At 48.3% G+C, this 27,151-nt stretch overlaps 1 protein-coding gene across 2 annotated transcripts in view; it reads right to left on the bottom strand.

The window, feature by feature from the left end:
- Positions 1–2,297: 2,297 nt before the first annotated feature.
- VSTM5 (V-set and transmembrane domain containing 5) overlaps positions 2,298–27,151 on the bottom strand; it is a 32,011-nt gene continuing 7,157 nt past the window's right edge. The window contains exons 2-5 of one of the 2 annotated variants that reach the window (XR_006297329.1): positions 5,090–5,416; positions 4,837–4,977; positions 4,129–4,702; positions 2,298–2,756 (exon numbers count right to left, since the gene is read on the bottom strand). Coding sequence is in view for 1 of the 2 variants with exons in the window: in XM_043579935.1 (XP_043435870.1) it covers positions 4,659–4,702; positions 4,837–4,977; positions 5,090–5,416 (512 nt within the window). In the remaining variant the exon portion in view is untranslated. Of the gene's footprint in view, positions 4,703–4,836; positions 4,978–5,089; positions 5,417–27,151 lie in introns of both variants that reach the window. The other variant, XM_043579935.1, reaches the window with a different exon arrangement.

The raw sequence follows: 27,151 nt of genomic DNA, 5'->3' as shown, positions 1-27,151 counted from the left end.
GGGTGGCTCAGTCGGTTAAGCGTCCGACTTCAGCTCAGGTCACGATCTCGCGATCTCACGGTCCCTGAGTTCGAGCCCTGCGTCGGGCTCGGGGCTGATGGCTCAGAGCCTGGAGCCTGCTTCCGATTCTGTGTCTCCCTCTCTCTCTGCTCCTCCCCCATTCATGGTCTCTCTGTCTCAAAAATAAATAAACGTTAAAAAAAATTAAAAAACAAAAAACCCACCAATATTATGAAACAATCACTCTGAAGTCCTGAAAGAGTAAAGGATTCCTAGGGAAGAGAGCTGACTGTGTTAGTTAACAAGAAGCAGCCACCTTGGTTGAAGGAACAAGTCTGCCATTGAAAGAAAGATGGCTCAAGATATTTATTTTTGTATATATCATTTGAAATAAAAAGTACCTTCTGAGTGAACAATTGTAATGTATCCATGCTAGGGATTGCACTGTGCAGGCAATAAGAATGAAGTTTAGGAATAAGTAGAGACACGAAATACTGCCTAAGAAACATTAAGGGAAAACAAGCCAATTGTAGGATAACACGTATCACAGAAGCCCATTTGCCTAAAAAGAAAACAGATGGACTATTGGGATGTGTGCATGGAAAGAAAGAGAAAAAGAGAGAGAGAGAGAGAGAGAGAGAGGTGTTCACAGATGCCTACGGCTAGAAGGATACATGCCCAATGTAACTACTCCTCCCTCTGGGGAGTAGGACTTGAGGGAGAATTTTACTTTTTACTTTATATACAGACTTGAGTATCTTTTCAATTTTAAAGAAGGATTTCTCACCTTTGCAATGAAACCAAGCCCCAACGCCCACCCGATTTCTAAAAGGCAGTGGAAGTGGTGTCCTGAGCCTCACCACGCGTGGACTGGAAAGGCCGCCACCCCTTGAGAAGTTGCGTGGTGGACAGACGCGCCCACAGTGGCCACAGGGCTGGCTCTGTGTCCCTAAACCCGAGGCGCTCGATGCTTCCCTGCAGCGGCCAAAGAAACCCAGGCTGGGATATGAAACCGATGGGAGAGGGAGGGTTCCCCTTGCCCCAGGGTTTGACAGCAGGCTCCTGCTCAGGGCAGGTCTCAGAACTGGCTACCTCGCACTGCGCACCTCCTCACCTTCCGGTGACTTCTATCTCAAGGGGGCGTGGCGTGCTGTGCGTGCCTCCCACGGGGGCCTCCGCCGTCCTTCCAAACCCGGAACACGATGAAATGAGAAAGTACGGTGTATACCTTTTTAATTTTCTTAGATCGCAATCTGAGAGGACGTTCTGTAGACAGAGCATGTTACGTTCCGTGCGGCATCTCACGCACTGTTGAACGCGGTGGTACAATGGTCACATCTTTATTTCAGCCCTTTCCGAAAGCAGAAAGGACTCTGTTGAATTATGGTTAATATTCTGGAAGCAAAAACTTCCAATTAGGCTTCTGGGAGGATGCAGGGCAGAATGACGGGCAGGTGTTTTTCAGAATCACTAAAAAATGTTTACAGTTCCTCGTCATTTAAAAAAGGTGCCAGACCAGGATGTGGAGAAACAGGAACCCTCTTGCACTGTTGGTGGGAATGCAAATTGGCGCAGCCACTCTGGAAAACAGTGTGGAGGTTCCTCAAAAAATTAAAAATAGACCTACCCTATGACCCAGCAATAGCACTGCTAGGAATTTACCCAAGGAATACAGGAGTACTGATGCATAGGGGCACTTGTACCCCAATGTTTATAGCAGCACTCTCAACAATAGCCAAATTATGGAAAGAGCCTAAATGTCCATCAACTGATGAATGGATAAAGAAGTTGTGGTTTATATACACAATGGAATATTACGTGGCAATGAGAAAGAATGAAATCTGGCCCTTTGTAGCAACGTGGATGGAACTGGAGAGTGTGATGCTAAGTGAAATAAGCCATACAGAGAAAGACAGATACCATATGTTTTCACTCTTATGTGATCCTGAGAAACTTAACAGAAACCCAGGGGGGAGGGGAAGGAAAAAAAAAAAGAGGTTAGAGTGGGAGAGAGCCAAAGCATAAGAGACTCTTAAAAACTGAGAACTGAGGGTTGAAGGGGGTGGGAGGGAGGGGAGGGTGGGTGATGGGTATTGAGGAGGGCACCTTTTGGGATGAGCACTGGGTGTTGTATGGAAACCAACTTGACAATAAATTTCATATATTGAAAAAAAATAAAAATAAAAAAGGTGCCAGACCCATGGCTGTGGCTGGGGTTTTTCTAATGCCCACGGGTGATGGAAACCTCACCCAGGGCCTCTGAGCGCTTGGCAGGACTGGGCTCACACACAAAGGGCTGGGGCTTTATTTTCAGGCTTTATTTTGTTCTTTACAACAATTTTTTTTTTCACAGTTTAAAACATAACTTATAGCTTAACATTTCCAGTGGCCAACCTCTGGAATTTCAGATTTTCTTTTCTGAAAAATAGACAAACACTTCAGGCTCTGGAATCAAATACTTTCCACAAGACCGTTCAGGATGGAGGGAGCTTTAAAAGTGCAAAATAAAGAAATGGAGAGGCAGGGGCATAACTTTTCATGAGCTATGGGGTGGGGGGCAGTTTAATTTATATTTGGGTTTGCCATGAAGGCCTCTCACTGGTTCCGGTTTTCCATTTCTCCTTTTATTCTGGAGATTACCACCCCTGACTTCTGACAAGCTACAAGCACAGTTCTGGAAAGCAGGTGGTGTAAAAGAGCACACACAAATGCCAGCAGGTGCCCGGATCCAAACAGGTTTCCTGCTGATGCGCTTTCTGTGGGAAAGAGAAGAAAGAACTAATCAGATTATCCTTGACCCCCTTTTTATTCCCGTACTCCCACCCTGCTTCTTCATGATAGTGGGGACTTGTATGAGGAACCCATCCCGGGGGGGACTGGTTCCTCTGACTGCTGCCGGGGGAAAGGGCACAGGTGTGCGTGCTTACAAGTGTGTGCACAGGAGGTGGCCTGGGGGGTGAGAACCTTCTCTGTGCAGGTGCTCAAGCTACAAATCAGTTGTGTAGACCAACTACTCTCTTGCCTTTTGAATCAAGTAATGCCTTTAGAGACTTTCTCTAAGAGCACAGAGCTCCTGTGTGACTACTCCAAAAATCCCTTCTTGTTACCCCGGATTATTTACAGAAAGGCCTAACTTCTCCAGGCAACTTTTTTTGCCACATGGGAAGGAGAAAAGATATTGACACTGGGGACTTCAAGCGAAGAGAGGGGCACCTGAGTGGCTCAGTTGGTGAAGCATGGGACTTCGGCTCAGGTCATGATCTCACAGTTCATGAGTTCATACCCCAAGTCGGGCTCTCTGCTGTCAGCACAGAGCCCATTTGAATCTTCTGTCCCCCTCACTCTCTGCCCCTCCCTGGCCACCCCCCCCTCTCGCAAAAACAAACATTTCAAAAAACAAAGAGAAGAGAAGGGAATGCTCCACTAATTGGCCTGGTGCGTTTGGTCTGTAGCTAAGAGTGTTGGAGAGAGAAAGGATAATGGAAAACAAGTTCATGCCTATTTAGAGCTTGCTAAATGGAAGTCGGGGTGGAGAAACTTTCAAGTAAACACGGTGACTGACAAGCCGAGAGCCTAAGAGCCCAGGCCACTTGTCCTCCAGTCCCCAGGTCCCCGTGGAGCCCCGGTACACCAGAGCATGTATCAGTTTACAGCACTCGGTAGCCTGCTTGGCTTTCCAGACCCTTGAAGAATCCTCCTGCTTTCCTGAAATTGCTCAGTGAGCTCTGTGCATACTGTGGGCTTCACCTGGTACCCCGACTGTGAGGTAGGTGAGCGCCAAGTATTCCTAAGCCCACTTGGGAGGGAGCAAGGGCCTGACTTGAGACAAAGTGTTGGTGACGAGGGGCACAGTCATACCACCCACCACACAGGCTCACTTTCATAGGTACCAGAACCTGGCTTGTCGGGAAACCATTTGGAGGCCAGCTGCTGCCCACAGTGGAGATGAACATCTGTGTTCCTCACTCTGGCCTAAGTAGGGGCCAGAGGAGGCAAAATCCAACTAATGTTGGGCTACAAGAGGAAGAGAGAGGTCATTTTCTCCCTATTTCTTGCTTCTGACATCGATCCCTCAGGAACAAGCGGAGCCCCTCTCCCTAACCAGGCCCCGGGGTCTGCTCCAAGCACCTCATTAGGGCCCAGGCTCTCCCCCTGCATGGCAGGCAGATCATCTAAAAGCCTCGGGTTTTCTCACAGTAGCTCCCGCAGCAGAGGCTGGAGGGACCAGCAGAGCAGAAAGGAACACGGAGAGCCTGTCCAACGCTGGCTGCACGCTCGGTCCGGGGCCGCTCCGGCCTCGGACACGGGGACACCTCCAGCGGCCACCCCCAGGGCCGCGACGAGTGTAGCCAGCAAGCGGCCCGACCAGCACGAGGCCACTGGCGTGGGTCCGCAAAGCGGCAGCCGAGCGAGGCTCTGGCCCAAAGCCTCAAGCACGCTTCTCCTTGAGCTTCTTGCAAGCACTAGAACGGACTTTGTCCAATCCAGAGTCCTCGAGTCCACGGAGTCAATTTCGCAAACATCCGCAGTCCCCTCGGGACCGTGTGGCTACTGGCCGGGCGGCAGGAGGCGGGGAGGGCGGATTGGCGGCGTTCGCGCCCTTTGTGGAAAATACTCTTCTCCTCTTGAGGTAGGAATGTAACTGGGCGCAGCCTTGGCTAACACTCCACATCTTGCAGCTCAATCTCCTCAGTGGTGCTCTCTGCAAAGCAAAAGACAAGCCGGTCAGTTGCCCGCCAGCCACAGGGGGGGTTGGTTCTCGGTGAGACCAGGATAACAAGAACCACCTCCAGCCATAAAAGCGTGAATGGATCACCACAGGGCCCAGAGAATTACCTTTGAGTTTGTGTCTTCTCTTCCTCTGGAATTTATACGCACACTTATTACAAACCCACATGAGGCTGATTAACAGCGCGGCCACGGCAGCGAGCAAAGCAAGGAAGACAGCCACAAAATGGAGGTCTTCGTAGAGGATCTCTACGGGGCGGGCAGGGCAAGGGGAAGATAACGGCTCTTTTAATACCACGAAGTCGCTGCCCCACACGTGGGCAGTTCAGAGAGGTGCCAGGCCCCGGGGGGGCTGCCTTACCCGACACGTGCAGCACGATGGTGCCAAACTGGCTGCTCCCCAAGCGCTCCGTCACCGTGATGATGTAGTAGCCCGAGTCCCTCACGCCCACGCCGAAGAGCTGGATGGAGCCGTTGTCGAAAGTGCAGAGCCTGTCCTTGTGGCTCTGGGAGATGTTGGCCTGAGTGCCCGGCTTCCACTCCACGATCTTCTGTGCGCCCCAGTTGGAGGTGTACTTCCATTCAATGGTGGGGACGCCATGGCAGGAGTACTCAACCGAGAGCAAGATGTCTTCCTCCACCGTGGCATTGATGGCCGACTGGGGGATGTACAGGGACACACCCTGACCTGCAGGATGGAATGCCAGACGTGGGGCAGCGTCTGTATGAACTTAGAGGAAAGCGGACTTCCACCACTCGTTGATTTATTCAGCAACTATTTATTGAGTGCCTAGCACATGCCAGGCTATCTTCTAGGTTCTGGTGCTGGCACTACAGTGGTGAACATTATGGACCGAGTAATTGTACCCCGCATCACGAAACTCCCATGTCGGAATCCCAACCTCCAGTGTGACTGTATTTGGAGATGCAGCTGCTAAGGAGGTAATCAAGGTGAGGGGCACCTGAGTGGCTCAGTCGGTTAAGCGTCTGACTTCGACTCAGGTCACGATCTCACAGTTTGTGAGTTTGAGCCCCGCATCGGGCTCTGTGCTGACAGCTCGGAACCTGGAACCTGCTTCAGGTTCTGTGTCTCTCTCGGCCCCTTCCCCACTCACACTCTGTCTCTGTCTCTCTCTCTCTAAGATAAACATTTAAAAAAATTAAAAAAAAAAAAAGAGGAGGTAATCCAGGTTAAATGAGGTCATAAGGGTAGGGACCTGATCCAATAAGATTACTGTCTTCATAAGAAGAGACACCAGAGAGCTCTCTCTCTCTCTCTCTCTCATTACCTCTCCACGGGAATGCAAGGGGGAAATGAGAGAAAATGCTATGTGAGGTTGCAGCAAGAAGCAGGAAGACAGATTTCACCAGCAACTGAACTGACTTGTGCTTAGACCCGGGATCTAGGACTGTCCATCCTCTGGAACTGTGAGAAAATAAATTTCTGTTGCTTAAGCCCCTCAGTCTGTGCTATTTTGTGTGTGTGTGTGTGTGTGTGTGTGTGTGTGTGTGTATACACACACATACATATATATACATATATATACACACACACACATACACACACACACACACACACACACACACACACACCCCGTGAACAAGATCCAAGGTGACTGTTTACTGGATGAACAGTAAACCTCCCTGGTGACTCCATTCTAAACGGGAGGCACACAAGGATGAAATGAACAAATGAAATCATTCTGGATAATGACAAGTGCTTTAAAGACAATAAACCAGGGCACTAGTGACCAGTGGGGTAAAGGTGGCTCTAGAGAGAATGGTCAGGGAAGATCTCGCAGAGGAGATGACCTTTTTTTTTTTTTTAATTATTTTTTTTCTTAAATTTACATCCAAGTTAGTTAGCATGTAGTGCAATAATGATTTGATTTCAGGAGTAGAATCCAGCGATTCATCCCCTCCGTATAACACCCAGTGCTCATCCCAACAAGCGTCTTCCTTAATAATGCCCATCGCCCATTTAGCCCATCCTCCCACCCACAACCCCTCTAGCAACCCTCAGTTGGTTCTCTGTATTTAAGAGTCTCTTATGTGTTTATATTCTTTTTGCATCCCTTCCCTTATGTTCATCTGTTTCGTGTCTTAAATTCCATACATAAGTGAAGTCATATGATATTTGTTTTTCTCTAATTTTGCTTCGCAGAATACACTCTACTTGCATCTATGTTGTTGCAAATGGCAAGATTTCATTCTTTTTGATAGCTGAGTAATATTCCAGTGTGTGCGTGTGTGTGTGTGTGTGTGTGTGTGTATTCCACTTCTTTATCCATTCACCAGTCGATGGACATTTGGACACTTTCCATACTTTGGCTACTATAAACAGTGGGGTGCATGGGCCCAGTAGAATCAGCGCTCCTGTTATCCTTTGGATAAATACCTAGTAGTGCAATTGCTGGGTCGTAGGGTAGTCCTATTCTTCATTTTTTTGAGGAACCTCCATACTGTTTTCCAGAGCAGCTGCACCACTTTGCATTCCCACCAGCAGTGCAAAGGGGTTTGAGGAGATGACCTTTGAATGGAGACCTGAATGACAGGCATGCAACGTGTGGAGACTTGAGGGAAGAGCAGGTCAGGCAGAGGGAGCATGTGAAAAACTGTGAGGGGATGGTGAGTGCTGGTGTGTCTGAGGGACAGAAGGAAGGCCAGCATGTCAGAATGCAGTGGGGAGAGACAGAGGTGGGGCTGGAGAGCTGGCAGGACACGGGCCACAATGTGAGGGTCAGGAGTGGGGTTCACTCATGGCTGATGGGAACCACAGGAGGGCTCGGGCAGGAGGGGACATTCTCCGCTAAGCTTGAGAATGTCTGCTGTGGAGAACATTCTGGGGGAGAGGGGATAAGCCCAGATGCAGGAGGAGCAGGCAGGTGGCTGCTGCAGGGGACAGATAAGAAATGGAGGTCAAGGGGCACATGGGTGGCTCAGGCGGTTAAGCGTCCGACTTCAGCTCGGGTCATGATCTCACGGTCTGTGAGTTCAAGTCCCATGTTGGGCTGTGTGCTGACAGCTCGGAGCCTGGAGCCTGCTTTGGATTGTGTGTCTCCCTCTCTCTCTCTGCCCCAACTCTGCTCATGCTCTGTCTCTCTCTCTCTCTCAAAAATAAATAAACATTAAAAAATAAAATAAAATAAAAAGAAGAGATGAGGCATAGCCTCACAGGGCATGAACGGGGAGAAGAAACATGCTGGCGAACTAGATGTGGGCAGTGGGTGAGTCAAAGAGGCGTCAAGCAGAAGTTTCTGCACAAGTGTGTACTAGCACCGTTGACTGAGGTCATACATATATGCCGTCATACGTGTAGTAAGCGGGTGCCATGCACAAGCCCCGTGCAACCACCTGCACAAATTGCCTCATTAATGTCTCGCACACAACCTACTGCAATTCTATCGAGAATGGAGCAAAACCTCATTGTCAACAGGACTAACTAGCTTGTCCAAGTTCATTCTGCAAGGCTGAGAGTCACACAAGCTGGCTCCAAAGCCCACATATTTAATCTCTATGTTCAAACCAGTCATCACTGGTTGGCAGTGGAGAGCACGGAATGTGACAGATGCCCCCGCACCCTCCCTGAGAGGACCGGCCAGAGACGGCTGGACATTGGGTAACGAACAGGGCAGGACTTAAGCCCAGAGCCCATCCCTTGGTTTCCACCCTCCACTTCCTGTTTGGCCCCTCAATTTTGGGTGTCCAGGTGCTCCAAGGCCTCTGCTGTGTGGCTCTAGGTAAGCACACCTGTTAACTTTTCCAGACATTTCTCCCTGCCTTCTTCCATCCCCAGCATTTTCCACTAGTGTTTCTCTCCGAAAGGCCTCGGCTAGGTGACTAGACATAATCTGATAAACATCAAGGCGAGACACTGGGAGGTAATAATGGTTCTCACGGGTTACAACTGCCGAGTAACAGAGATCGATTTTCTCACCAACTCTGGACTTTAAAACATGTTAAATTCACAGCAAAGTTGAAAGGCAAGTACAATTAATATGTACCTTCTCCTTAAGTCACTAATTATTAACATTTTGCCACATTTGCCCCCTCTCTCAGGAAGAAAACAGAGGTCAAATTCCAGGTCAGCCCTCAGAGGGCAGGAGTTATGTATTTTCTTCATTTTTGTGTCCCCCAGCAGAATTCCGGACACAGAGGGATTGGTCAGTAAATCTTTGTTGAGTTGAATAAGTGAATGACAAATATTTATAGCAACAAGAAGGGTAAGATTTCCTGAGAAATGCTGCTGCCGAAATGGTTTGACAAATTTGCATATCTAAAAGGTAACACGCGGGGCGCCTGGGTGGCTCAGTCGGATAAGCGGCCTGCTGACTTCGGCTCAGGTCATGATCTCGCGGGTCCGTGAGTTCGAGCCCGCATCAAGCTCTGTGCTGACAGCTCAGAGCCTGGAGCCTGTTTCAGATTCTGTGTCTCCCTCTCTCTGACCCTCCCCCGTTCATGCTGTCTCTCTCTGTCTCAAAAATAAATAAATGTAAGAAAAAAAAATAATAAAATAAATAAATAAAAATAAAAGGTAACACACAAGTAGGAAAGAGAACTATAATTTAGGCAAGACTTCATGTGCCAGTTACGATAATACATACTTACGTGCTTACCAATCCTTCTAATTTTTTACATGAGTCAGCAACATGCCCATGTAGCTAGGAAATGGAAAGGATGGGACTTAAGTGCAGTTTTGTCTTATTCAAAACTTTTTCCTAAAGACACCACCAGAAATGTAGCAATATTAAATGAATCCCGTCATTGCTGAATATAGAATATATAGAAATCTGTTGCATTTCTATACACTATGATACAGTAGCACAAATAGAAACTAAGAAAACATTCCATTTGCAATTGCTCTATAAAGACTAAAATACCTGGGGGTGAACCTAATCAGGGAGGTGACAGACCTCCATGAGGAAATCAAAAAGAAATAAAAATATCCATAGAGACAAGAATGAAAACACACCGATGGAAAATGTTTGGAATACACACACACACACACACACACACACACACACACACACAATGGAGTATTAGTCATAAAAAAGGATGAGATCTTGCCATTTGGGACAACACAGATGGACCTTGAGAGTGTGATGCTAAATGAAATAAGTCAGACAGAGAAATTCAAATACCGTATGATTTAACCTACATGTAAAATTTAAAACACAAAACAAACCAACAAACAAAAAGCAGAAACAAGCCCATAAATGCAGAGAAGAAATTGATGGTTTCCAGAGGGGTGGGGGTAAGGAGATGGGTAAAATGGGTGAAGGGGAGAGGGAGGTACAGGCTGTAGTTATGGGACAAGTCATGGGTACAGCACAGGGAATGTAGTCAATGCAATAGTGTTGTATGGGGACAGAGGGTAACTGCATTTGTGGTGAGCACAGCATAACATAAAGACCTGTGGAATCTCACTGTGTAACATTGTACGTCCACTATACTTCCATTAAAAAAGCAAACATACAAAAAACTTTTTCCCACTTCACCTTGTGACCATCATTTATCTATGTTTTCAGATTTCTCTGACCCCAAATATGAACAGTTGGAATATGATTACCATAAGATTTGGAGAACCATATTTAGAGCTAGTGATAAACCTGCATCGCAACATGTGTATTTCACGCACGCTCATGTTAAACATGTTGGTCAAGGTTACTGACAGATTAGTTTCCTGGGATACTGCCAGCCCTTTCAATACCCTTAGGGACCTTCATTTTGAGTCTTATAGGTACTCTGGCCCAAGAAATAGCAAAACTGAAAAGCAAACAAACAAAAATAACAAGCCCAAGTTTCTGAGACGCTGATACAGCTGGAAACTGGTCGACTAGTCTGTATTTTCCTTTGACCGTAAAAACCTCCTCCTGGGGTATGTGGCTGGCGAGGTCAGGGAAGCATGTGACTCTTGATCTGGGGGTTGTGAGTTTGAGCCTCATCTTGGGTGTAGAGATTAACTAAAAAATAAATAAATAAATAAACTTAAAAAAAATAAAGATTTTAATATTAAAACCTCCTTCTAATCAAACCAACCAGGCATTTAACTAGGTTTTTAGAACAAAGAGTTCCTTTTCCTATCTATCTATAATTAGGAGGGAAAATTAACAGTTCTAAAAATTTAAAGGCAAACTGCTTGTCACCTTAGTTTAAAAAGTTGAATTAATGAGTAACCCGCCTCTGTACCTCATGCTAAGATCACTCAGAACAAGTCCAGAGAAAGTTAGTAGCTAGACCAATCCTTAGACCTGGCTCAAAATGTTCTATCCAAGGAGGTTGGTTTAATAAATCAGATTTCACTTGGACAATGGATGCCAGGCAGCCATTAACAAGGATAAGTTTTGCATGGACAAGGGAGAGTGTCTACAACATGTTACTAGGTTAAAAAATAGATTTATAAAGCAGCATAATATGATCTTATTTATGTTTGTATAAATAGGTACCTATTACATACAGAAAATGTTGTAGTAATATATGCTCACTGTCAACAGGGATTGCCCCTTAGAGACTGGATGTCAATGGAATTTTATTTTCCAAATTATACATTTATAAGTTTTGAATTTCAGTTGTTTACTGAATAAAAAAATAAAATGTATTTTAAAAAACCTTTTTAAGGTTCTCCTGATTAGACCAAGCAATCTGGTGGACAAAGTTTAAAGAAAGGTTAAAAGCTGACCTTGGTTTATATCTTTTTTTTTTTTTTTAATTTTTTTTTCAACGTTTATTTATTTTTGGGACAGAGAGAGACAGAGCATGAATGGGGGAGGGGCAGAGAGAGAGGGAGACACAGAATCGGAAACAGGCTCCAGGCTCTGAGCCATCAGCCCAGAGCCCGACGCGGGGCTCGAACTCACGGACCGCGACATCGTGACCTGGCTGAAGTCGGACGCCTAACCGACTGTGCCACCCAGGCGCCCCGTCCTTGGTTTATATCTTCACTTGCTTTCTATGTGAAAAGCAGAGAAGAACTAAATTCCACCCATTTCCCAGATGCACATCCCTCCTTTAAAGAAGGCATCACAGAATTAAAGATTTTTAATAAGGCAGAAGTCACTGGAACCTGAACCAAGGTGCTCCCTGAAAGCCTGACTTCCTGGTACTGGGGAGACCCACTTAGAACTAATCAGAGGGAGGGGCACCTCTGACTCTCGATTTCGGCTCAGGTCATGATCTCACACTTGGTGAGATTGAGCCCTGTGTCAGGCTCTGGGCTGACAGCACAGAACCTGCTTGGGATTCTCTCTTCCCCTCCCTCTCTCTCTGCCCCTCCACCGCGCGTGCTTGCTCGCACGCTCTCTCTCTCAAAATAAATAAACATTAAGAAAAAGAAACTAATCAGAGGGAAAGTGCCAGCAGAAATCAGCTACTAGGAATGGGCTGGAATATACTACTCAGAATGGTTCCTTACTCCTTTTCTGACAAATAAATTACAGAGGTTGTATTTTGCTGCTTTAAAGAAATTGATGATTGAAGATGATCTATTTCCTGAAATCACAGCAAAGGTCAAGCCTATTCAGACCACAATCTCGATGAACAAGGGTATCAACTAATGGACGGATGGCTGGTGCAGACTCTGGGTGTCAGGAGTCATGGAGGCCACCTCTATCGGGACAACTCATCTTATCTGGAAAGCCACCTGTGCAGCCAGCGTGACCATCTGACACAGCCGAGAAGCAGCAAGTGTTGCTGTCACCCTGAGCGAGCCTGTGAGCAGTAAACTGGAAGTCAGAAAGCCTACATCAGGAACACTGCTGGAGCAGGGCGGCGGAGCGAGGAAGCACAGGACAGAAGTGTTATTCCAAGGGGCGGGGAGGTGTGGTGGGGGCTCATGATGTGAGCAGATCCATGTGGACTCAACCCGGGGGGTGTCCTCCCCGTGGAGAAATCCCTTCACCTTCGAGAGCCTCAGCTTCCTCTGCTGTGGAAAGAGGACCGAAAAGCCTCCAGACGAAGGCTGTGAGGCAGGGGAGGGCGGGTGACAGGACACGTGTGAGGCCCCGCAGGGCACAGCACTCGGGCCCCCATGCTTGCTCTCCTCGGCTCAGGTCTGTGTCACTAGCCTTGGGATGACCAGCCCTCCCGGGGTACCCAGGGGTTTTCCCAGGATTGGGGAGTGTCAGTGCTAGAAGCAAACCAGGACTGTCGGCTACGCGGAGACTCACAGAAATGTTGAGGAGCAACGAGAAAACTCAAGAGCTGATCTCTGAGGCACCCGAGGGTGGGGGGCAGAGGCAGAGGTGAGGGAGGGCCAAAGCCACTCTTCCCTTAACGCTCTGCCTTCCTAACGCATCTCCAAGGTCAGCAATCCCACTGCAGTCCCACAGTCACTGAATGCCACCCCAGAACGCCATCGCATTCTCCGCAACGGGGCGCTGGCTCGCGGGTGTGACCTGGTGAACAGTATTATTATTATCCCCATTTGACAGAGTAGCACATGTTAAGTTCACTGAGGTTACAGAATTTGTGCAATGTCACATTAAGTGGCTGAACTGAGAGTGACATCCAGTGTGCATTTCACTGCCCTGGTACGAGCCAGGGAGTTTGCAAGGAGCTGGAGAAGGGAGCAGACAGACACAGAATTTGTGCAATGTCACATTAAGTGGCTAAACTGAGACTGACATCCAGTGTGCATTTCACTGCCCTGGTACGAGCCAGGGAGTTTGCAAGGAGCTGGAGAAGGGAGCAGACAGACACAGAATTTGTGCAATGTCACATTAAGTGGCTAAACTGAGACTGACATCCAGTGTGCATTTCACTGCCCTGGTAGGAGCCAGGAAGTTTGCAAGGAGCTGGGGAAGGGAGCAGACAGACACTCAATGAAACGAAGCCGCAGGGCACCTACGCGGCTCACTTGGTTAAGCGTCCAACTTTTGATTTCAGCTCGGGTCGTGATTTCAGCTCAGGTTCATGGGTTCGAGCCCCGCATCGAGCTCCACATCGACAGCACGGAGCCTGCTTGAGGTTCCCTCTCTTCTTTCTCTCTCTCTGCCCCTCCCGCGCTCATGCTCTTTCTGTCTCTCAAAATAAATAAATAAGCTTAAAGAAAGAGAAAGAAGCAGAGCCTTGAAGGATAAAATTTTAAAATTGTGGGAAAGGGAGGAAGCGCCATCCTGGCTGGGAGAACAGTGAGCCCACCCAGGGAGGCAAGAAGGATCCTCCGCTCCCTCCGGCCCTATTGAGTAAAAGGGTGGTAGGTAGCCTGAGGAATCCGTAGCAAGCTGGAGATTATCTGAGGGACTTAGCCCTCGGGCAGGGAGGCCCTCAGATGGCATTTAAGTAGAGGCACAGCATGATCTGAACAGGGCTTCCTGGAGGGCGATCTGGCAGCAGATCGAACATTTACACGCACATGGCTCACACTGCCCTGAGCCCACCACATGCGCCTGTCCTACACACCTTCAGGACAACCCACGACTGAGCCCCAACAGTCGAGAACAACCCCAGGCACTGGCTTTGGCCTGTACTTGGCGGGGAGCGAGGGCAGCAGGAAGTGAGCGTGGGCACAGTAGGTCTGCCTGGAACTCGTTTTCAGTCATTTCAGAAGCCCCAGAGCCCAGCACAGTGCCTGGCACTTTGTGCGCACTTAGAATATACTGGAATGGACGAATAAAGACACGCATGCCCTGCCTGTCAAACTGCTGCCCCTCTGGAGGGATCAGGAACAGGAGGATCTGTGCCGAGCTGAGGGGGATGCTGGTGAGGCCCCCTTCCCCTCCAAGTCTGCTGAGGGCCAAAGAGCTCAGAGGAGAAACAGCAGTTTTAAGCTGCAACTAAAATATTTACCTCGCTGCCTAACTTTTGCCATTCTTCTTCTTTTTAATGTTTATTTATTTTGAGAGACAGAGACAGAGCACGAGTGGGGGAGGGGCAGAGAGCAAGGGAGACCCAGAATCTGAAGCAGGCTTCAGGCTCTGAGCCGTCAGCACAGGGCCCGACTCAAGGCTCGAACTCGCGGACCGTGAGATCGTGACCTGAGCCAAAGTTGGACACTTAACCAACTGAGCCACCAAGGCGCCCCTAACCTCTGTCATTCTTGAAACAAGTAGCCTGGAATTTTGGAGACCGTTCTACGTTGGAGGCCAGCATGGCAACCCTAAACATTGGCATTTGGGTTTAGACGCCATGAATGGTGTTGAGGGTGGACATGTGTGCCCAGTTTACAGGGTATCTATCCCTCCTATTAGCTCAGGTAGTAATTCTCCCTCTCAGTGCCTGATTACTCAGGGACCAAAGCTCAGCTCGCCCCTGATCATCTTACTGTATAATGAATGGCCTTGAGGAGTCACCCAGTCGTCAGCCAAATCCAAACAGTATGGACAGGCGAAGGCTTGCAGGGGCCTCCCCTGCATCAGGTCCCTGTAGTTGTACCCCAACCAAAAAAAAAAAAATCACTCCAAAATAGCATTTCTGTGGGTCACCACCTGTGACCACCTGTCTTATGCAATTATCACAGCTCAGCAAAACCCCGGCTGGGAAAGCTGAATGGCTTGGCCGCTATCCGCTGGGAAAGACGAAGCGGTCTGATAACGTTACGTTGTCAGAAGCAGGATGAAGTTATACTCCAACATTACTGTGGGGATTTGTAAATGGGTGTCACCTTCTTGGAGGGCAACATGGTAAAATCTATGAAAATAGTATTAGCACACACCTCTTGACCCAGAAATTCCACGGTTATGAACGGATCCTACAAGTAATAAGGGAACACAAATGTAGGTTTTGTTACTGAAGCACAGTATAGTCTTTTGTAGTAGCAAAAGACCAGAGGCATCCTGTATGCTCACCGGTAAGAGACCAGTAAGGGAAAACGGGCTCTTACACTACTCGTAACTCTTCCAACACCAACTACCCGCAGAGAGAGCACACCCCACCCCTAAAGGGCTCCGTCTTATGAGACCGCCCCCACTTTAGACACCAACTACAAGTCCAGGCCTCTGTACTTCCTTTTTTTAAATGTTTATTTATTTATTTGGGGGGGGGTGAAGGGGCACAGAGAGAGGGAGATAGGGAACTCCGAGCAAGTTCCGCACTGTAGGTGCAGAGCCCGATGTGGGCCTAGACCTCACGAACCTCGAGATCATCACCTGAGCCGAAATCAAGAGTTGGATGTTTAGTTGACTGAGCCCCCCAGGGCGCCCCTGGGCCTCCTGTACTTCTGACCAACTGGCTATAAAACAGAGGTTTCTGCCACCCCCTCCTCAGGTTCAATTGTTTGCTAGAATGGCTCACAGAATTCAGGAAAGCACTCTACTATTATCTGTTATTTTTATAAAGGATACAACTCAGGAAGAGCGACACGGAAGAGAGGTGTAGGCAGGTATGTGCAAAGGTTCCATGCCCTCTCCAGGTGTGCCACCCTCCCAGCACCTTGATGGGCTCACCAATCCAAAATCTCCAAGCTTCTTCAGTTAGCATCTGGGGGGAAGTTACCTTACTTGGGAAGAGTTGATAAAGTCATTGGCCATTGGTGATTGACTCAAACCCTAGCCTCTCTCTTATCTCCAGAGGTTGTGGTGGAAGGAGGTTAGGGCTGAAAGTTCTAACTTTCTAATCCCATGGTTAGCTCCTCTACCAACCAGCCTTCATCTTCCAAAAGTCACCTCATTGGCAAACAAAAAGACAGACTTATCACTCTGGAGATTCCAAGGGCCTCAGTTAGCTTTTGTGTCAGGAACCAAGGAGTAAGACCAAATATTGTAACAGGAGACACTCCTATTACCTAGTAAATGACTAGGATATGAGGGGCTCTGTGTGAGGAACCAGGGAGAGGTGACCAAATATGTATTTCTTACTATGTCACAACTGGTTAAACAAAATTATCAATATTCATATTCTAGTACTACAGAGACATTTAAAGAATGAGACACATCTATATGCACTGATATTCGATTATCTAAAAAATAATGAAAAAGCACAAGGCATAACAGTATATAGAGAATATTTCCATTTAAGTAACAATATGTATATACATACACACATAGATTTATCCACATAACGACATAGAAAATCTCTGGAAGGATACTCTAAAAACCAGTGATGTGCTCGTCTTTGGGGACGGACTGTGTGTCTGGGGTTGAAGAAAGCCTTACATTTCATTTTATACCTTTTTGGACAGTTGGGCTATTTTAGCAAGTTTGTGAATTACTTAAAAAATAAAAAATGGCGTGATCCTCAAAATAAATAAATTGCATGCCAATCTCAGCCACGGACTTTTCACATTGGAAAATGTTAGTAATTCACAGGTACTATCTCCACCTGGGAGGCAGGCAGGCAGGAGACCTGGGTTAATATGCTTCACAGGCTGCCTGGGTGGCTCAGATGGCTGAGCGTCCACTCTTGATTTCAGCTCAAGTCATGACCTTAAGGTTCGTGAGATTAAGACTACCCCCACCCTACCCCACCCCCACCACGTTGGGCTCTGTGCTGACAGTGTGGAACCTGCTTGGGATTTTCTCCCTCTCTCTCCGCCCCTCCCCCACACATCTGCTCCTCAAAATAAATACATAAACTATCAAAAAAAAAAAAAAAAAAAAAAAAAGAACTATGCTTCACTTGCTTATTTACTTTACATTACTTTCCGGACAAGGACACGGAGGCCCAGAGGCGTAACACAGAGCCCAAGCTCTCACCAACTAGAAAATCAGAGCTGAGGCTGGAACTCAAGGCACTTTCTTTTCTTTTCCTTTCTTTTAACATTTATTTATTCTGGGGAGAGTGCAAGCGGGGGAGGGGCAGAGAGAGGGGGACAGAGGATCTGAAGCAGGCTCTGTGCTGACAGGCTGACAGCAGTGAGCCCGATGTGGGGCTCGAACTCATGAAACCCGAGATCATAACCTGAGCTGAAGTTGGACCCTCAACCGACTGAGCCACCCAGGAGCCCCCCCAAAGCACTTTCAATGCTCCGCAGACGCCTCTAATAAAAATAAAACACTGAGGACAGAGGTGGATTTTTACACCTCTTTTATATTTCCCCACATGGCACATGGCTCAGTGCTGGTAAAGACTTGCGAGGCCCATGTCACCAGAGGCAACAGTCCCGAGCTGGGCTTGCCAGTACGTGAGCTAATAGCCACACATGCAGCTATTGGGCACTTGGAATTGGCCAGTCCGAACGGAGATGTGCCCTAAGTGTAAATACACCCCAGATTTTGAAGACAGCATTTAGTATGTTAAACAGAAGGCAAAATATCTCATTAGTAATTTTTTTACATTGATTAGATGTTGGAATAATACCCTGAATATATTGGGTTAAAAATATATGATTAAATCACACCTGTTTCTTTTTACTTTTTTAATGTGGCCACTAGAAAATTCAAAATTACATATATGGCTTGCAATATATTTCTTTTAGACAGCACTGGTTTAGACGATCACTTTCCGCTGCCTTGCAAAATCAAATCTGTTCTCTTGCAGTTAGTCATTCCACCCTCTCCCCTCAACAGCAGGAGAAATCCCCTAGTCTTTCTTCTTCTCCTTCTCCTTTTTGTAAAAAAATTTTTTTAATGTTTATTTATTTTTGAGAGACAGAGAGACAGAGTGTGAGCAGGGGAGGGGCAGAGAGAGGGGGAGACAGAGAATCTGAAGCGGGCTCCAGGCTCTGAGCGGTCACCACAGAGTCCAACGTGGGGCTTGAACTCATGAGCCGCGAGCGAGATCATGACCGGAGCATGACCTGAGGCAAAGTCGGATGGTCAACCAACTAAGCCACCCAGGCGGCCCTTCTTTTTTTTTTTTTTTTGAGACAGAATGAGAGAGAGAGAGAGAGAGAGAGAGAATGGATCCTAAGCAGGCTCCACACTCAGCACAGAACCAGACTCGGAGCTTGATCTCACGACGGTGAGATCATGATCTGAGCTGAACTCAAGAGTCAGACGTTTAACCAACTGAGCCACCCAGGCACCCCTCTTCTTCATTCTCCGAACACACTGGCAACTCTCCTGTGGGGCTTGGCATCGCTGTAAGCACCTCCAGCATCCCCCTGGACAACCCATCCAGCACCCTTGCCTACCAGAACATTCACCCTTGGCCTCCAGTAAAGCAGCCTGCCCTGACCACAGCCTTTTCTCGTTCCTGTTTACTCTTCAACTGCTCCCACTGGCCTCATGCGTCCTTCCCTTCCGACTCCTTCCACTTTTCCCCATCCATAATCCTCACTTCCCTCCCTAGCCAGCCTGGGTACCATGGCCTGCCATGTTCCAAGCACTCTTGTCAGTTCTTCCTGCTCCACTGGTCTCTGTGTTTTCATCACATCTGCCGAGTCTGGGTCCACAGCTCTCTACTTCCTCTCTGCTCAAACCCGAGCCGTCGACACTGCGGGAGAATGTCCCTCAACAGACACCCTCCAGAGCAAAGCACACGGTTTCCAGCACACATTCACGATCACCAAATTCAAGGGGACCCTCCATACTGCCAACCTCACAACGCTTTTTCTTGTGAATGTACTCCCTTTTCCACGATTACTATGACCAGCTCCCTCCAATCTCTTTAGACCTCCAAATTCCTCTTCCTTCTCAGCAAACGACCTTCTCCTCCTGGGCACCGCTGGCCACCTCTCCTACCTGAAGCACACTTGTGCCTTCTGGACTGCCACACTCCCCGGGTATCCTGGCGTCCCTTCTGGCTTCTTCTCTGACCACACAGAGAACACTCCGCAGGCTTCCTCAGACGCTGAGAAGGCACACCTGCCTGCCGGAGCGGAGGGTGGCAGAGAAGGGCAGGATGTGGGCCTGGGAAGGTCACTCTACTCACACTGTGTGTAACGAAAAGCCACAGGTGCCATTTGGGTGGCACCACACCCTGGCTGGGTGACTCTGCAAAGCCTTTTATCTCTCTGCCCCTCCATTTCCTCATTTGTAATTAGGGACCATGAAGGCTTGGCTGTCAATGATCCAATAAACCCCCCCCCTCCAAAACCCTTAAGGGTGTGAGAAGCTGATAGGGGCACAGGGGGAGCTCCCTTCCCTGATTTCTCACCCAGATGGAGCTCTGATTCCAGGCCATGAGAATCCAATCGCGTCTCCTTCCATTCAACAAGCACTTAGGAAGGGAAGCCAAGGGGACTAACATTCACAGAGCACCAATTCGGGTCGTTCGCTCTGCGTGGAAGGCCATTATTAGTTAATGTGGTGCCTGACCAGCTCCACTGCTATCGCTCTCAGAATTCCCATGCAAAGGGCCTTTCAGCCGGCCTCCCTGGCCACAGCTAACTGGACCCAAGTGGGCCACTTGACCTAATCTACTCATTCACCATAGCCGAGAAGCCTGATTGAATCCTGACATCCTTGATTGAACATTAGATCATCTGGGGAAGCTTTTAAGAATCCTACCCCTTTGGGTAGAAGTATTCAGAATCTTTTGGGGGGAAAGGAAAGAGGGACGGAAGCCTCTGCGATCTTTAAACGTCCCCATGTGGGGGGCATGTAGGTGGCTCAGTGGGTTAAGCATCTGACTCTTGATTTCAGCTCAGGTCCCCATCTCATGGTTCGGTTCATGAGTTTGAGCCCCACATCGGGCTATGCAATGACAGTGCAGAGCCTGCTTGGGATTCTCTCTCTTTTCCTCTCTCTCTGCCCCTTCCCCGTGCTCTCTCTCTCAAAATAAATAAACTTAATAATATCTAAAATAATAAAAGTTCACATGTTATTCCAGTGTGCAGCCAAGATTGGTAACTACTGAGTGAATCCGCACTAAGGGGCTAGCCGCTGAAGGCTCATAACCCTTCAAAGAAGCACTTAACAAAGCCTAAAGCCAAAGCAATGGAGGCCTGCCAGGTAAGAGGGATGTGTGGGGCACCCGTGCCAGCTCTTTCTGGGAGAAATGAATTTTTTCTGGCATCCTGCAAATTTTATTACTTCTAGGGATGCTTTGGGGGTTAGGGAGGAAAGTTAAATAATTCCATTTGCCCCTCCCCTTTCTCCAAGGCTATAATGCAGTGGTTCTCAACATTTAGCTGGATCAGAATCACCGGAGGTCTTGTTAAAATGCAATTACAGTCACTTAAGCGTCCGACTTTGGCTCAGGTCGCGGTTGGTTGGTGAGTTCGAGCCCCGCGTGGGGCTGACAGCGCGGAGATTGCTTGGGAGTCTGTTTTCCTCTCTCTCTGACCCTCCCCCGCTCGCCCTCTCCCTCTCTCAAAAATAAATAAATGAACATTTAAAAAATAAAATACAATTGCTAGGCCGCATTCCATTTCTCATTCAGTAGTCTTGGGGGACGGCCTCAGAGTTTGCATTTTTAACAGGTTTCTAGGTAATGCTGCTGCTGGTCTTGGGACCGCATGCTCAGAACTTTGGTAGCTGTGAATCTGCAAGCCCTGAGGGGCACTGAGGAGGCTCCCAGGATCCCTGCAGGCCGGCCCCTCCTCTCCTTCTCCGACACTGCTAACACCTCTTACGCCACCCACGCAGGGTTGGGGGGGGGGGTACCGCCTCTGCTGCAGGACATCTCATCTTGGAGAAAGGAAGCTTTGGGACGCCCAGTCATTGCCAGAATGAGGATCGGTGGGTAAAGATTGAAATGAGGAAGGTTCTGGTAAACAGAACTGAGGCCATGTGGGTGTAATAGATGCATTCATGGACTCTGGAGTCAGAATTTAGGTCTGCCAGTAATGGCTGTGTGATCTGGGATAAACTCCTCAGTCTTCCAGCGTCAGTTACGTACTTATGAAATAGATACACTACCATAGTGCTGTGACCCAACCTCCTGCAGCAGAAAGAAGTTTCAGTGAGACAATACCTATAAGGAGCGTATCACAGTTTCCAATGCCTGGGGATCACTCAATAAATATTAGCTATTATTAATGAAAATTCTCTGACGATCCACTGAGCTGCTTACTGAAGTAGTGAGCTCCCCATCCCTGGGTGTGTGCAAACAGAAGCCGGAGTTGTACCAGGGACCGGAGCTGGTTCTTCCAGCCCAAATCCCATAGCAGGTATAGACTGGAATGAGCACTTGTAAGTCTTATGATTTCCTCACAGAATTCCTTTTGGGATCTCTCTACCACAAGCAAGAGCCACCCTTGCTGCAAAGCTGAACCCTTCTGAATAGCCATGGGCTGCATTTCTACCCGGATGTCAAGGAAGCCAGCCGGGCATGGTGGAGGCGGGCTGCCTGGCTGGCCCTGCACAGCCTTGTGGGGGAGGGGGGCAGGGTGCCGCAGGGTTCGCTGTCGGCACAGCGGGGCTACAGGACTTATGGTCGGGCCTGGGCCAGTGTCCAGCCTGGGGAACTGGAAAGTGGGGTTCTCAGGTAACTCCACAGTTAATATGTGTGGAACAGGAGGACTAAGGAAGAAATGGAGTGGGGTGACTTCCCAATGGTTCTTCGAGAGGTATTTATAGGATGCCTGAAGGCCCTTGGAAGAAAGGTATAGAGCAATGAAAGGATTTAGGCACATTCATGACTAGGTACCACAGTTAGGGCACAAAGTTCCCCCTTCAGAGGCACTGAGGGGCCGATTCCTCTTCACCCTGTAGATTTTACCTATCACTTCTTCCAGGAAGCCTTCCCTGATCGCTCCACTCTAGGTTAGGGGGCCCAGCTCTGTGTTCCCATAGCTCCCCGTTCCTGTCTATCAACACACTTATCCCGGTCCGTGGTAATTCCTTGTGATTAATGGCTCATCCTCCTCGATCAGCTGTCAACTATGAACATGGTGGTGGGGCGGGCAGATCCATTTTCTTCACTGTTGAGTCCCCAGGGCCCATCACAATGCCTGGCACTGTGGGCTTTCCAGAAGCGCCTAGTGGAATGAGTACCTTTAGGCAAGCTCCTCAACCTCTCTGAGCCTCAGTTTCTTCATCTGTATAATGGGGGCCAATAGCCAACAGCACCTATTTGCAGGATTATGTGAAGGTGAGTGGAAGCCTGCTGTTTGCAGTACCTGGCACAAAGCAGGTGCTCAATAAACAGCCACACATAGCGTTGTCTTGTCACTGTTATTAGCAAGTATAAAAACTCAGGAGAGACTGCCTTTTCTTCTCTTCGGTCAGCTGGAGTGATCTTCTAGACCACACACATGCTTGTGTCTCCCCTGGCTCTGAAAGTCCTCAGTAATCTGCTCTCAACTTTCTTTTCCATCCCCATCCCTCAAGACTCCTCGCCACCCAGTTCTAGTTCACCAGACTACAGACCTCTCCCCTCTGGGCCTTTCTCCCCTCGTTCTCAGCTCAGACTCCCCCGTCCCCTATCTCAGGTGTGTGCTCACTCAAGGTGCCTCCTCCGTCAGGGCCCTCCCCCCGGGATCCTGTAACATAGTTCCCAGCCTGCATTGCGTTCATGTCAGACGACTGACTGCCCACCTCCCTGCCGGAAGGAGCAGGTGAGCGCCCAGCATGTGCTGAGGTCCGAATGGACAGAGCCCAGTGACGTGTAACACGATGGATGGCTCATGCAGGCTGAGGCGGTCTCCTCGACATGAAGGAATAAGCTGTGGTTCAAGAACCCCTGAAATCCCATCCTAACATATATAGAAGGCTTGGTTGATGGCAACAGGAGAGATCAAGCCTGCGCTTCTGCTTCTGGGCATTGGCTTCCAAAAGGAATGTGATCTATTCCCCTAGTGAGCCCGGGAGAGCGAATGTTACATTGGTAGAAAAGGGCAAATCGAGAAGTCTCACGTGAGGTCCCCTGGTCACTGCCTGGGGCCAAGGGACCCACATCTCCCTCCCAATTCTCTGGCAGTAGTGTAAGGGTCTATCAGAGGAACTATTCCAGCTCGCTCAACCTATGATCCAGAGCCAGAGCCTTCCCAAACTCTGTTTCTTTAACTTTTACAGAACTTACAAGATTGCATAGGAAGAAATTGGCCAAGTGTTGGAAGACCTGGTTTAACCAAAGAATGGTCACCTGCTATTGGCGCAAAGGGAGGAAAGAGGGCAATGCTGGGTCTGTGCTTCTTAATTCCTGTTACTCAGAACAGCCTCCCTCCTTGCTCACCTGGCTACCCCCTACTTGGCTTTCCCCGGTTTCCTCTTCTAGAAGCCTCTTCCCAAATCCAAACAAGCCAGGTAAATCCCTTTCTCTGTGGCCCCAGGGCACCTAACATCCAATCATCAGGCTAGGATGTGACTCACCCCGCCCTCCCCGCCCCTGCCCTGCCCCAGGCCATGCCTTCCCCTCCTGCTGAGTATCCTGGCCTCTCACACCCTGGGTACTCAGGAACTATTGAGCAAACCGAACTTCCAAGCTAGGCAGCCTTGCCTTCCCGACCTAAGCCTGGTGGGAAAGTATCTATAGGTTGGTCAGGATAAAAACCACAAATAAGGCATAAGTGAGGCTCCGCTACACAATGGTGGGTGTTCTGAGACCAGAAGGTAGGAGAGACATGTACGCTTCCTGACTGTTTCCGTGGGATGAGACTCATGGAGGGGACATAGAAATGGCCTAGTCCAGGAGCACTGCCTGGTCACACATTAGGATCACCTAAGGAACTTAAAATCAGAACACAGCGGTACTGGCTCCCGCCCTTGGAGATGCCAGTTTGACTCTCTAGAGTAGGGTGTGGGCATCTGTAGGTCTTACAAGCCCCCCACGGGGTTCTAATGTGCAGCCTTGGCTGAGAACCACCAAGCTCACTGCCCTGTGCACTCAGAGAGGACGGGGACTTGCACGGGTACAGGGTTTACAGCCAGCGCTGGGACTGGGACGAGCTCCCCGGGCTCTTCCTTTTCTGCCAGCTAAGGATTCCTCAGGAAGTCCCAGAGCAGCCAGGCTCCTCTGGGGTCTGCATGGCACAGGCCATAGCTGTCCCCAGGGCGCGACTCAGCAGGAGGAAAGGGCAATGTGCTTCCTGAAGCACACTCGAACAAGGAACGTCCAGTGCTCCCGTTACGGTCCAGTGTGCTATTTCTTCTTTGCCCACAAGGCTGACTGGGGCCTTCCCAGTTACGGGAGAAAATCATTTTCTAACTTTGAACTTGCCAACCTGGCCTCTCTCCTACCCCCATTTACTGCTGGATAAGTAAATACTTTCCTGTCCAGGGAAAACGCAGGTGCGGGCAGACCAGGCTCACGAATGCACTGGACCAAGGAGGCGCAGTGTCAGCAGGGTCTCCGAGTGGGGTTTGCGCTAAGATCCTGGTAGATGCAGGGTAAGGCAGCAACACACTTCCCCTTCCCTTGCTTAGCATGTCTGGACCCTTCTGGGCCAGGCCCGAGAAGGAACCGGGCACCTATTTTTTGAGTGCCTGCTGTATCCCTAGAATTGTCTACTCCTATCAGGGGTGCCTGGGTGGCTCAGTTTGTTAAGTGTCAGACTTCGGCTCAAGTCATGATCTCGCGGTCTGTGGGTTTAAGCCCCATGTCCGGCTCTGTGCTGACAGCTCGGAGCCTGGAGCCTGCTTTGGATTCTGTGTCTCCCTCTCTCTCTGCCCCTCCCCCGCTCATTCTCTCTCTCTCTCTCTCTCTCTCTCAAAAATAAAAAAATTTAAAAAAAAATGAAGAGGGGCGTCTGGGTGGCTCAGGTGGTTAGGCGTCCGACTTTGGCTCAGGTCATGATCTCACGGTCCGTGAGTTCAAGCCCCGCGTCGGGCTCTGTGCTGTCAGTTCAAAGCCTGGAGTCCGTTTCAGATTCTGTGTCTCCCTCTCTCTCTGCCCCTCCCCTACTCACGCTCTGTCTCTATCAAAAAATGAATAAACAGGGGCGCCTGGGTGGCTCAGTCGGTTAAGTTTCCGACTTGGGCTCAGGTCATGATCTTGCGGTCCGTGAGTTCGAGCCCTGCATCGGGCTCTGTGCTGACCGCTCAGAGCCTGGAGCCTGTTTCAAATTCTGTGTCTCCCTCTCTCTCTGACCCTTCCCTGTTCATGCTCTGTCTCTCTCTGTCTCAAAAATAAATAAACGTTAAAAAAAATTAAAAAAATGAATAAACATAAAAAAATTTTTTTTAAATAAAAAATTGAAGAAATAACAGCTGAAAACCCCTAATCTGGGGAAGGAAACAGACTTGCTGATTCAGAAAGCACAGAGAGCCCCTAACAAGATTAACCCTAGGAGGTTCACACCAAGGCACACAATCATTAAAACGATGGCGATGCCGAAAGAGAATTGAACCTTTAATTTGAAAAGCAGCAGGAGACCAGGGCACCTGGGTGAGTCAGACAGTTAAGCATCCAACTCTTGATTTCAGATCAGGTCATGATCTCCAGGTTTCGTGGGTTTGAGCCCCACATTGGGCTCGTGCTGACAGTGCAGAGCCTGCTTGGGATTCTCTGTCTCCCTCTCTTTCTGCCCCTTCCCCCCCTAGCGGTGTCTGTCTCTCCCCAAATAAATAAACTTAAAAAAAAAAAAAAAAGCAGCAAGAGAAAAGCCAGTTACATACAGGAAAAACTCCATAAGGCTATTGACTGATTTCTCAGCAGAAATTTTATAGGCCAGAAGTGGCATGATATATTCATATGCAAAGTGCTAAAAGGGAAAAACTACAACCAAAAATGCCCTACCAGGCAAGGGAATCCTTCAGAATAGAAGGAGAGTTTCCCAGGAAACAAAGGTTAAAGGAGTTCATCACCACTAACCCAGGCTTACCGAAATGTTAAAGGGAATTCTTTGAGGGGAAAGAAAAGGCCGTAACTAGAAGTAAGAAAATTATGAAAGAGAAAGAATTTCACAAGTAAAAGCAAACATATAGTAAAGTAGTAGATTAACCAGTTGCAAAGTCAGAATGGAGATTAACGTGCAAAAGTAGGAAAATCGATTATATCTACAAAAATTAGTCACGGGATAGGCCACATAAAAACATGCAAAATATGATATCATATACAGGACACATTAGTGCTTTTAGAATGTGTTCCAACTTAAGCGATCATTAACCTAATATAGACCGCTATACATATAAGATGTTGTATTTGAACCCAATGGTAACCACAAATCAAAAATCTATGATAGGTGTGCAAACACCAAAGAGAAAGAAATCCAAGCACAACACTGAAGAAAACCATCAGACCACAAGGCCAGAAAACAAGAGAAGAAAGGACCCAGAAGGGTCCAGACATGCTAAGCAAGGGAAGGGGAAGTGTGTTGCTGCCTTACCCTGCATCTACCAGGATCTTAGCGCAAACCCCACTCGGAGACCCTGCTGACACTGCGCCTCCTTGGTCCAGTGCATTCGTGAGCCTGGTCTGCCCGCACCTGCGTTTTCCCTGGACAGGAAAGTATTTACTTAACCAGAAAACAATGAACAGAATGGCATTAAGTACCTACCTATCAATAATTGCTTCAAATATAAATGAACTAAACGCTCCAATCAAAAACATAGGGTGACTGAATGGATTAAAAAAAATACCCATCTATATGCTGCCAACCAGAGACTCATTTGAGACCTAAAGACACATACCTATTGAAGTGAAGGGCTGGGAAAACATATACTATGCAAATGAGAGGAGAGAAAAAAAGCCAAGGTAGCAATACTTCTATCAGACATAATAG

The sequence above is a fragment of the Prionailurus bengalensis genome, chromosome D1 (genome assembly GCF_016509475.1).
Source record: "Prionailurus bengalensis isolate Pbe53 chromosome D1, Fcat_Pben_1.1_paternal_pri, whole genome shotgun sequence".
Taxonomy (NCBI): Eukaryota; Metazoa; Chordata; class Mammalia; order Carnivora; family Felidae; genus Prionailurus; species Prionailurus bengalensis.
This window is presented reverse-complemented; position numbering and strand designations above follow the sequence as displayed.